Consider the following 12395-nt stretch of genomic DNA (forward strand, 5'->3'; position numbering starts at 1 on the left):
GACAACTCGGCTGGAAGAGTCGTGCACGTGACGTTCGTGAGACCCTGGGTTCATCCCACAGTACAAAAACTATTTATTATGGTCCAGCACTTGGGAGGCAGAGGCAGGAGAATGAAGCATTAAGGGTCACCCTCAGGTGCTTAGTGGTTGGTATGTAGGACCTTTGCAATAGCAAAGGGACATAGTTCTGCATAAGAAGTGGCAAATGATGGGGCCCGATGTTGTATCATCAAAATCCTGTTCTCAAAACCAGACTCAGAGGAAAGAAAGGCACCGTTCCATCTACTATTGTTAATAGTCACCACAGTAGAGAATGGTCTAGCCTAGGGCTACCGTGGCTATAGGTTTGGGAGCCAATTATGCCATGAAATATTTTTAATGCCGGTGTCCTAAAGATTTAAGACCATAGGCTGAGCTCTTTGGTTATGATAGTTAGCATTCATGCCGATAGTTAATGGGCTTCGGGCACAGACAGGAACTCTCTGTATAGGCCTGAGCGGGTTTGGTGCCTGTCACTTCCTGAACATGTTGGATCCTTCTGGTAAGGCCAAAAAGGAACCAGAACAACACTTGAAGAATGTCCGAAGGTTGAGGGGAGAACCCTTACTTTATGAGTAGAATATTTTTTTTTATTTTTTATTTTTTTAGGTTTTTCGAAACAGGGTTTCTCTGTGTAGCCCTGGCTGTCCTGGAACTCACTTTGTAGACCAGGCTGGCCTNGAACTCAGAAATCCGCCTGCCTCTGCCTCCCGAGTGCTGGGATTAAAGGCNTGCGCCACCACGCCCGGCATGAGTAGAATATTTTATAAAAAATATGTTATGTCACCTAAGTTCCTGGTAGGAGGTATGATATCTTTAGAGGACCCACAACAATGATTCCAAGATGAAAAATGGTGTGGGAGAGTTGGGCTGTGTGGTGCTGAACCAAAAGTGAGTTCTTTGCAAAAGCGGCAGGCACTCTGAACTGCTGAGCCATCTCTCCTGGCCCTATTGTTTTATTTAATGAATTTATATGTGTGCGTTTGTATGCGCGTGCATGTGTGTGTGTGTGTATGCATGTGTTTGCCCACATGCATGCTTGCACCACTGTGCATATGTGGATGTCAGAGGAAAACTGAGGAAGTGGATCTTGCCTTTACTCTCACGGAAGCAAGACCTCTTTTGTTTCTGGCTTCTGAACCTGTGATGAACCTTTTTTTTTTTTTTTTGGCCTCTGCCTCCTTGAGTGTTGGGATTAAACGTGTGTGTCCTGACATCTGGCTTTGTTTGTTTCCTCCTTGTGTATAAGAACTAAAGCTGTATCCCACCGCACCTTTCCTCTTTCATGTTAGGTGGTGTCTTGCCTGTGGTAGAAAACTATCCCAGAAGGAATCCAGCCAGGTGGTGACAGGGCCAGCCTCCTACTGACACAGGACGCATGGAGGGCCACACCTTGAGTTCTCTCCATCACCCTGGCTTTCTTGGTCTGTCACACACTGACATCTACTTTCAGGGCAACCACATTTCTATCTTTGTCTTTTGTGTTTTCTGGATATAAATAGTCTGTTCTGTGTTGGCTTCTTTTCTGGGGGTGGGAGTGGGTATTTCTACGGAGAAAATTCTCATAGCACAAGAATACAAGGCGGCACTAAGCTTGGAGCACAGCCATTGCCAGCTCTCATGGAGAGCATCTTAGGGTTCCCATGAGGTGGCATTCTCCCACACTAACGTCTATTAGAAAACATCTTTGTTTTAAATTTTTACCACTATTTTAGGGTTTCATGTATTCTAGGCTAGCCTCGAAGTCAGTCACTCTGTAGCTGAGGATAATTTTTAACTTCTGATCCCCTGGTCTCCACCTCCCAAGTACTGGGATTATAGGAGTGAGCATTATAGGAGAGCATCCAGTGTTATGCTGGTGCTGGAGATCAAACCAAGAGCTTAATGTGTGCAAGGCAAGAACTCTACCAGCCGAGTTGCATGAAGCCCAGCTCCTAAGAGGAGCCTTTAAAGAGTGGGGTGGTGTACTTCATGTAGGTTGTTGTAGTTAGACAATGTCTCATGTAGCCAAGGTTGGCCTTGAACTTCTTTTCCTCCTGAGTTCTGGAAAGTCATCTTTTGTTTGACACTTGACATTTTTTAAGTTAAAAAAAATTTTTTTACCTTTATTTTTAACTTCTGTGTGTAGGTGTTCTGCTTGTATATATGCCTGTGCACCTTGTACATGCATGCAGTGTACAAAGACCAGAAGAGGGCATTGGATCCCCTTGGACTGAAGTTATAGAAAGTTGTAAGCCACCATATGCACTCTGGGAACCTGATTCAAGTTCTCTGGAAGAGCAACCAGAAACAGGGAGGGAGACAGGAAGAGGGAGAGAGAGTGGGAGTGGGAGAGGGGGAGGAGGAGGGGGAGTGGAAGGGTGTGGGGAAGGGAGTGGGAGAGGGAGTGGGAGGGGGGAGGAAGAGGGAGTGGGAGAGGGAGTGGAAAAGGGAGGAGGGGGAGGGAGGGGAGGAGAGGGGGAAGGAGGGAGGGAGAAAGGAGAGGGGAGGGGGAGAGGGGAAGGTAATTATGTAAGATTTGGAGCAATTAAAATCACAGGCAATTTTTCTTTGGGTTTTTTTGTTTGTTTGTTTTTTGGGACAGGGTCTCACTATGGCTGGCTTGGAACTCAGAGTTTTTTGAGTGCTAGGTTTAAAGGCCTGTGTCATTAAGTCCAGCCAGTTAAGAAAGTAAATACTTGCTGGGAGTAGTGTTTCATTCCTTTTATCCCAGCACTCAGGAGGCAGAGGTAGAGGCAGGAGAATTTCTGTGAGTTTGAGGCCAGCCTGGTCTACATAGGGAGCTCTAGGACAGCCAGGACTACACAGAGAGATCATGTCTTTTTAATTTTTTTTTTAATTTTTTATTTTTGGTTTTTTGAGACAGGGTTTCTCTGTGTAGCCCTGGTTGTCCTGGAACTCCCTTTGTAGACCAGGCTGGCCTCGAACTCAGAAATCTGCCTGCCTCTGCCTCCCGAGTGCTGGGATTAAAGGCGTGCGCCACCGCGCCCGGCAGAGAGATCATGTCTTAAAAAACAAAACAAAACAAACTATATTAAAAAAAAAAAGATAATAAATAAATAAAAGAACTTCTCTACCAGAGGACCTGGGTTTGGTTCCCAGCACCCACATGGCCACTCACAACTACCTGAAACTCCAGCTCCAGGAGGTCCTGTGCCCTCTTCTGATCTCCCAGGAGAACAAACTATACACACGCGCGCCTACACACACACACACACACACACACATTCACACACACAGAGTACATAGTTAGATATGTAGGATAAAAATAAAAGTTAAAGTAAATAAATAAATGTACAAGCAGTCTCTTCTGAGTGGAATTATCCAGGACAGCCCAGCCACCCACTAGCTGGTTGCCCAGCCCCCAGCTACATGAAGGATCCCTTAGTTAAAAGGGAGGGATCTCTCAGGAAGGGTCCCCATAGCAGCAACTAGAGAAGTCTAGCCTCGGGGTTTCTGAATGGAGAGAAAAATAGGTTTTTGTTCTGTGAGTTAGGGACAATGAACCAGATATGCCTCGATATAGGCTTCTGAGATAATTTGTGTTGTTGTTATTTCACCTGAAAGAGAGGACATGCTGGACAAATGATGGCATATACCGTATAGATTAAAGCAGTTAAGGGTGTGCCCGTATCAAAGGGCAGCAGGGTATCTGCTCAGGTCCTCTTAAATTTTTTTTTTTTTAAATTTCATTTACTTGTGTTGGGGCAGGATGGGTAAGAACATGCCATAGCCTAAGTGTGGAGGTCAGGGCAAGTTGGAGGAGTTGATCTTCTGCTTTCTGATGTGTGTTTCAGGGATTAGTTTTGGGGAGTCAGTGTTAATCCAGGTCCTCTGCGAGATCAGTAAGTGCTCTTAACCTCTCAGCCATCTCTCCAGTCTCAGGTTTGTTTGTTTGTTTGTTTGTTTTATGACATGACGTTAAGCGCTCAGTCCTCCTGTCCTCATGTTGGCAGCCTTGCTTTGCAAACCTCCCCATCGGGTTTTCTAGGGAAGCACATGGATACAATATGGGCCATTCCTTGCTCCTTCGGCCCAGGCAGTCTTTTGGTTGGTTCCCTTAGGAATACTGATGTGCACTCTTGGGTCACCACCTTGCTGGTGACACAGCAGCCCTTCCTCCATCCTTCTCTGCTGGTCTGAGTCGGAAAGGAGCGAAGGCCTGCCTTAGCTGGGGAGAGGCAGTTGTCTCGTTACTCCAAAGCAGACAAAGAAAGGCAAGAAGAGGACCCTTTAAACTGGACTGTGTAACACAGAGGTGTGGGCTGTGAGCACCGAGCAGCAATTGTGGAGAAAGATTGTGGCACAGGCGGCAACATCCTCTCAGACACTGGCAGTGACACTTTCCTACAAGAGCCTTTTAAGAGCTGCTAATTATTTAGATTCCAATAGGCACTGGGTCTTAAAAGTGATTCTGAACTGATTACAGCTTTTTGAACTGATTGCATCTGTAAGCTAGAGAGGCAGGAATCTATAAAGGAAAAAAAAAAAGAATCCTTTGATCAAACACAAAGGAATTATCTTAAATAAAAATACCTTCATTTCACATATACACAGTTGTTGCACACATGTAAACAAGCAATTTCTATACATATCAAAGATGTAAGTAGTTGTATTCAGTATCCACCCCCACCTTGGAACCACACTCTGGATTTTGTTGATGTGCTAGGTAAGTGTTCACCACCGAGCTGTGCTCCCCACTGTTCCACACCAAATTTCAAGTTGGCTGAGAAGAGGGGCCACAGTTGTTCATCCTTACAATTCCTTACAGTGTGCAGAGTGCTATCAATTCAGTAAGAGAGTATTTACTGAATTGGATTGATGCATTCGCAATATTAATAACCGGAGCAAATAATTGTCATTTACTGTGATAATGAAGTGTAGATTGAATGCCCGGGAAGGGAAAGACAAAAGACCATTTGAATAGCTTCAGGGCTGGGGAGACATACACCTATTTTTTTTCCAGAGACCCAAGAGAAATATGCAAATGTTCTTGAGAGGGGAGCCAACCACTCTACATTCCACAGAGACTGCGTTGATTGCTCTGTGGGAGTTGCTAGGCAACCACTTGGTAATTCCCTGTGTAATAGAGATGAGCCTGTCACGTGCTTTCCTGGCTGTATCTGACACGAGGGGACAACAGGTAAAGGACAGCTAAGAACGCCTGCACCCGATGACACAGTCACTCCTGCTGAAGTGTGCTGGAGAAGATCCTCATGCCCTGTCACAAGTTGCTGCAGGGAGAATTTCATTAAACTCTTAGTGCATGACATTGCAGTGAGTTTTCCTGGATTCACCCTGTGGGCAGATCCTGCGGGTGATCCTGTTATCCCTGACCACAAAGCCTGAGACCAAAAGCATTGCAATTCTGCATGTGCGTGGCTGTCACTTCAATGAGAGCTCCAGATCCTGTCCCCTGGCTCCGGCCGGGATGAGGCCTCACTAGATAAAAGCAGCTTTTTAAGTCTTAAAAGGAACACTGGAAACCACAGAGAGACCCAAGTTCCGGGTGAGCAGACTACACTTTTTACACACCCGTAGAAAAGACCTCTTAATAATTCCTTTGTTTGAGTCTGATTGCCAGGAAGTGTGATTCCAAAGACAGATGTCTTGTAAAGAATCCACTCCAGCACAGGTCTTGATAACATCAACTGTCTTCGAAATAGGTTGAAAGCAAGATAGAGCATTGGAGGACGAATGATTTATCGTGTCTCAAAGCTTCTTTGATATTAAGGAAGGAATAGTGAATTTGAATTTAAATTAAGAGGAATGGCCTATTCATTCAAATTTTCAAAAGGTTGCCCCCTCCCACATTAAAAAGAAAAAGGTCCTCCAGCCTATCACATTTGAGTCTTTGGAGCTGTTTGGTATGTGGGTGCTGGGAATTGAACAGGGGTCATCTGGAAGAGCAGCCAGTGTTTTAAACCTCTGAAACATCTCTCCAGCTCTTTAAGGACATTCTTGCATAAATGATCAGGATGGTAAACCAACAAACAGCCTACAAATGGCTCAGGTGAGAAGAGCAGGACTGAACAGGACTAAGGTGTTTCTCTCTCTTTCTCTCTCTCTCTCTCTCTCTCTCTCTCTCTCTCTCTCTCTCTCTCTCTCTCTCTCTCTCTCTCTCCAGGGTCTTATATAGCTCAGGTTGGCCCTGAATGTTCTAGGTACTAGAAGCTGAGTATCTGAGTGTGAAAGGGATGTAAAGTACCATTGAGGAGAAAGGAGGCGAGCTAGCTGCTTGGAGGAGTGCCCTGTGTCTGTGTACTCAAAGCTGTGCCTGAACGTTAACACCCTGACTGTATCTAAACACAATCCTGTTCTCAACCCTGCTCTTCCATATTCCCACTTATGAACGCCAGTCAAGGAAAACCTGGCTGGTGTGGGTAAAGAGGCCACGAATCCTTTTGCTTCTGATCTGTTCATGTCTCTGTCTATATGAGACCAGGGTCTCTTTTGCCTGTCCAGGCTGGAGAGCTGTGTCTTCTCTCAGTATGACTCTGGCAGTCCAGTGAGCATGTGTATCCAGCACACTATCAAATCCTCTTTGAAAACACTGTGAACTGGCCAGCAGTGATGACGCTAGGTATTGATTCGAACTACAGAGAGTTATAGATGGTCAAGAGAAGTTCAGAAAAATTAAATCACTGGTTCCCAAATGCTGGTCCAAGAACTGATCCAGTCCTTATGTTTTTACTGGTCCTTGGTAAAACTGGAGAAATGAGAATGTGAAAAGTTTTGTATGACTCTGGTTTTTCGAGACAGGGTTTCTCTGCATAGCTCTGGATGTCCTGGAACTAGCTTAGTAGACCAGGCTGGCCTTGAACTCAAATCCCCCAGCCTCTGCCTCCCTAGTGCTGAGATCAAAGGTATGTGCCACCATGACCAGCTTGAAATTATCCAATTTTTAAATTGTGAAAATATATCTTATCCTATGTAAATGGGAGGCCAAAATATAATGATACTGAGAGAAGCTGGGATTTCAAACTTGATCTTTTGGATGCTTTCCTTGATTCCCATTAAAATAACTTCAATTTAAGGTTCAGGTTTATGGACTGGAGAGATGGCTCAGCAGTTAAGAGCACTGACTGCTCTTCCAGAGGTCTTGAGTTCAAATCCCAGCACCCACATAATGGGATTTGATGCCCTCTTCTGGTGTGTTTGAAGAGAGCATATATACATTAAATAAATAAATAAATAAAATCTAAAAAAAAAAAAAAAAAGATTCAAGTTTGTGCCAGGTAGTAGTGGTACACACCTTTAATCCCAGCACTCAGAGGCAGAGGCAGGGGGACTTGAGTTCCAGGCCAGCCTGGTCTACAGAGCTAGTTCCAAGACAGCCAGGGATACACAGAAAAACCCTGTTTGGGAAAACAGAAACAAAACAAATAAAGATTCAAGTTTATTTATCAATTTCCTTCCCGCCTTTCTCTCTCTCTCTCTCTCCCCCTCCTCCCTTCTCTCTTTCCTTCCTTCCTTCTTTCCTTTTCTGTCTTAGCAGTGAGATCTAACCAGGATCTGTTGCATGCTAGGTCAGCTCTCTACCACCGAGTCCTTTCCCAGACCCCACCTCTGTGGTAGCCTTGAACTCCTCTGCTCAAATCATCCTATGTCTCAGCCTTTCAAGTAGCTAGGATTACAGGAATGCACCACCAAGCCTAGACAAAATTATTGTTATTTATAAATATTTGAAGGTATACCACTTGTAGTAGCTCATGCCTGTGATCCCAGCACTCAGAGGCAGAGGCAGGACAAGCACTGAAAGTCTGAGATGAGGTCACCCTGGGTTACAAAGTGAGTTAACAGACTAGCCAGGACTAGAGAGACTCTACCTGTAAATAGAAAAAAGGAAAACTAATTCAAAAATATATGCACATATATACTATATACATACATGGCTAACTCTTTATGTTACAAGGGACTAAAAAGTCAAATCCTGATGTGGATAGGTGGTAGTTTATTGAAGTAGACTGGAAGGAGTTGCTGTTTGATTCAGCTCTGCTTACAGGGGGAAATCTATTCCCTAATCCTAATGCAGCATTTAAGGTAGCATGTCTCCCCCTGCTGGAAATCATGTTGGCAAACTAGGTCTTGAGTGTCCAGCAGTTCTGGGTAGATTCAAATTGTTAAGACCTGAAAGCCAGAAGAACCCTGTTTCAAACTCTGTTCTTCACCAAAGGGACCTTAGCTCACACAGGAACCCTTCAACTATGACTACAGACCTCAGGCCACAGGAATCTATCCATACAGGGGCCAATTCACAACCCTGGAATATCAGTTTTAAAATGGAAGAAAAAAAAATATGATTTGGCTACCTAACAATATCTACTTTCATTGACTTCTCCATATAGAATTATAGAGTAAAATAATCATAAAATTATGCCTATCCATAAACACTATTATTTAGAAATTCAAAGTAGTTGATACAGAATGGCCATCTCTTCCTATGCAAGGGAAGTCTGATTTATTTTCCTTTCTGAAGTTCAAGACAGGCCACTCTTCATGGTTCTGCATATTTCATTTGTTCTTTTCTGCCTATATTATCTCACTTCTATGACTGTAAATCCGACTTTTATCTGTGCTTAAAACTTTACCTGGTTTCCTTCTTCTTCCAAAAATGACTCACGATGAATAATTTTCTTTTGCTTTTATTAATCTGGTTCACTTTTCTGGCACTTACATTCTCTCACGTTGGTTATCAGACCATTCATTTCATGTGTTTGATTTTTAAGCTGTTTGAGAGCAAGGCTCATTTTAGTTAGGAGCCCGTTAAGAGTTCAGGTTTAGCCATGTGAAGGGCATAAACCTTAGATCCCTCATTTATAAACGAAGGGAAACAGCACCTATGTCCTACAGTTGTTGAGATGTCCTGAGGAAAATGCATGTAAGACTACAGGCTCATAACCATTTGATAATGGTTAGCCACTGTTTTCATTCCCTCCTCACAAACAACCTTACAATGTGTAGGCATTCATCTACTACTTGTTGGGAGGGCTTATGCTAACTAGTACATTCATTCTCACTAATACATTAGCATTCTCTGTGTTTGGATGAGTAATGTGATTAGCTATGACCTTTAAGCTGCTTGGATTACCAATGCAGGGCCACTTTGCCGTCTACATCTGCAAGGTGCAATTTAACTTTCTGCCGTGCTAAGAACGTGAGCTAATCTTCGCGGTCCAATAATGTAGTCATCAGCTGCATGTGGCCACTGAGTTCTTGTAATGCTGCCAATACGTCTGGAAACGTAAACCCCCCCCCCCCCCCGATTTTACTGAATTTTAGCAGCTCTTCATGGAGTACCGGGTTGGAGAGATAGGGGCAGCTCCAGAACCAGCTTCAACCTTTCAGCATCCTAAACTCACTCGGGTTTTCGTTGTGAAACACTTCCCTTAGAGATTACGCTCATCTTGTCCTTCCCTTTTCCCTTCAGCGTGCTCGAGGGGCAATTTTCCAGGGCTGGGCATGGGACATCGTCTATAAAACCTGACATCGCCCGCTGCAGGGGGGCAAAGCCAGCCAAACATCAAAAGGCACGAAATCATCTCATTAAAATACTCAATTGCTTCTAGTCCTGGTGCACGGTCGGGGGGGGGGGGGAGATTGACGGGAAATCAAACCAGGCGACAAGTGTGGCAAAAAAAAATGTGAGTGAGCCGCCGGGACAGCGCGCCCGGCTGCCAGTCCTCCCACGCCGGGCGCCGCAGCCGGGCGCGTCCAGTTCCGGTCCCCACCCCTAACGGCGAAAAGGGGACACACCCCAAGACCGGCTGCCCCTCGGCGTCCCCAAACGAGCCCCAACTCCTGCCATGTGGCTACAAGCCACTACCCAGGCCTCTGAAACCCAATCGTGAGACCTCGCCCTCCACACAATAACGCGAAGCACCGGACAAGATGGCGGCGAAGCCTTAAGTGCCAACCATAGAGAGGCCCACCGCTGCGGGGAGAGCGTCGCCCTCGCCTCGGTGCTCCGCCGCCTTCGGGCTAGAGCGGGGCGGTGGGGCGGACCTCCAAGTGCCCTTCTAGGAGCACAGCGCGCAGTCTCCATGGTGCTGGGGCCGCCGAGCCGGGCCACGTGACTGGCGAAAGCCGTCGCGGAGGCGGAGGGAGGAGAAATGGGCGGGAGGCCTCCGGGGTAGCTCGAGACCCGGCGAATACCCGGTTGTCATGGAGTCGTGGGGCCCGGCTCGCGCATGCGCCTGCTAACCCGCCCGGCTGGTCATGGAGCGGCGACCCTGGCCCTTAGGTGAGAAAGGCAGGGCTCGCTAGGCGCCGGGCACAGGGAGAGGCTGGGATAGGGGGGAGACTGAGAGGTTGGGACTGGGAGCCCCGAGAAAATCAGGTGGGAGCAGGTGGAAGGAGGAAGGAGAGCGAAGTGGGCCCGAGGGGAGAACCAGGACTTTGCGGGGCACGGGGGCGCCAAAAATTGGGAGCAGAGGGACGCGCCATTCCTGGCTTCCTTTTAGTTGGTTTGCTATGAGGGTCGGGCCTGGTGTGGAGAAGGGAATCTGGGGCGAGGCACAGACGGTGTGTAGGGACCGGGTTTGTGTGAGGGGCAAGTGCTGTGAGTCCCTTCGAGCATGTGTGCCTTGGCCTGGCCCTGGATACATACCATTGCTCCCTCCGGAGGAGAACCTGAAGGCCTTAGGGGTCTAAGAATGGGCTGGTCGGTGGGCACGAGGGCCGCTTACGGAGTGAGTGTCCCGGACCTTCGTGTAGGAGCTAGACACAGGTGCACCGTCTATTGCGGAGGCCTGCGGTCGCCTACTTTTACTGGTCATTTCTCCTGGATGGCCGGCTAGCCAGGCGCGGTGCCAGCGGTAGGGACGTGAGGGTAGCTTGTGCCAAGTAAGAAGTCAATGGTTAGTGGATGGGCAGGACAGTTTTGATCTGGCCCCAGGGCCAGAGCCAAGCTTTCTGTTTATTGCCCAAGTTCTGGCAGTAGGCATTACCTGGGCATTTGCCCTGGAGACTGGTGATATGCTAGTCATAGCATAGGCCTGGGGTCTGCCCAGTTCTGCCCTGCTGAGTTGAGTTGGCAGGCTCGTTGATGCCTGGAGGGTGTGCATCATGCCTGTCGCAGATGTCCTGTGGGCTGGTGCGAATGGATAGGTGGGCACTGTTAACTGCGAGCCCCCTTTTGAAGTGATCTGAGAGCGTTCTGTACTAATCACATGGCCCCTTTGAAGGGTGAGGAAGGAGAGAGCCGTGGGAAACTGGATGGAATATGGCAGGGTCTGCGATATGACCTTTTTCGGCCAGTTTTGAGAACGGGAAGGAGTGTGAAGGAGAAGGAATAATAGACATGGTAGGTGAAGTTTCCACCACTAAAATACACTTCTCTGGGAATGGCATTTCAGAAGATGCAGATCAAAAGGAAAACGACTTCAGAGAAAACCTAGCAATACATTTGTGGTTGTAACTGAGGTTCTTCACGGGTTTATGGCTGATAAATTCACTTTCTATGGCCTTATCACTTTATTATATGTAAGCCTTTGCTTGGGTTTTCACCTCACACCTCTCTGCACGCATGTCATACACGTGACACATTTAAAGGGAATGTGAGCTCTCAGGAATGTTGCCAAGTAGCTATAAAAGGAGAGTGCTAAAAGCTGTGTGTCACAGCCTTCCTCTTAACCCTTTGATCGACCTGTTCATCCCAAACTCAAAACTCCCCAGAGATTGTGGGTCGCACTAGCTTTTAACTTGGTTGGTATAGTTGTCCCTACAGTTTCATCTTAGAATAAGGGGTATATTGGACTACACCTGATAATTAGACCTTGAGATGATCCCAGTCTTTGAAAATGTGGTCTTGACCTTCAAGTTGTTCAGGTATTTTGGTGACTACTAAACTGCTTGGGTTGCCAGAGACTCTGCTGGACTGAGGTTTATTAAAATTTATTATTCTCTGACTATCTCATAAGTCTGTTGCAAAGTTGAAAACAAAATAAAGATAGAACCAAGGACTCTGAGGTTCTAGAGCAGTGGTCCTCAACCATCCTAACAGAATAAAGATATAGAATTAAGGACTCTGAGGTTCTAGAGCACTGATTCTTGACCTTCCTAATAGAATAGAGATAGAACCAAGGACTCTCAGGTTCTAGAGCGGTGGTCTTCAATCTTCCTAACACTGGGACCCTTTAATACAGTTCCTAATGTTGTGGTGACAAAATAATTTTTGTTGCTACTTTATAACTAATTTTGCTACTGTTATGAATCACAATGTTAATATCTGTGTTTTCTGACTATTTATTTATTTATTTATTTATTTATTTGGTTTTTCTTTTTTTTTTTTTTTTTTTTTTTTTTTTTTTTTAAGAAGGGGTACATATAAATAAGTAAATAAATAAATATTTTAA

The 12395-nt window shown here is 45.9% G+C and overlaps 1 protein-coding gene across 1 annotated transcript in view; it reads left to right on the forward strand.

Moving 5' to 3' along the window:
- The first annotated feature begins 10127 nt into the window (after positions 1–10127).
- Cipc (CLOCK interacting pacemaker) overlaps positions 10128–12395 on the forward strand; it is an 18646-nt gene continuing 16378 nt past the window's right edge. The window contains exon 1 of the mRNA XM_021201898.1: positions 10128–10282. Within this exon, the coding sequence (XP_021057557.1) occupies positions 10230–10282 (53 nt within the window). The 5' untranslated portion in view covers positions 10128–10229. The remainder of the gene's footprint in view (positions 10283–12395) is intronic.

The sequence above is a fragment of the Mus pahari genome, chromosome 7, assembly GCF_900095145.1.
Source record: "Mus pahari chromosome 7, PAHARI_EIJ_v1.1, whole genome shotgun sequence".
Lineage (NCBI taxonomy): Eukaryota > Metazoa > Chordata > Mammalia > Rodentia > Muridae > Mus > Mus pahari.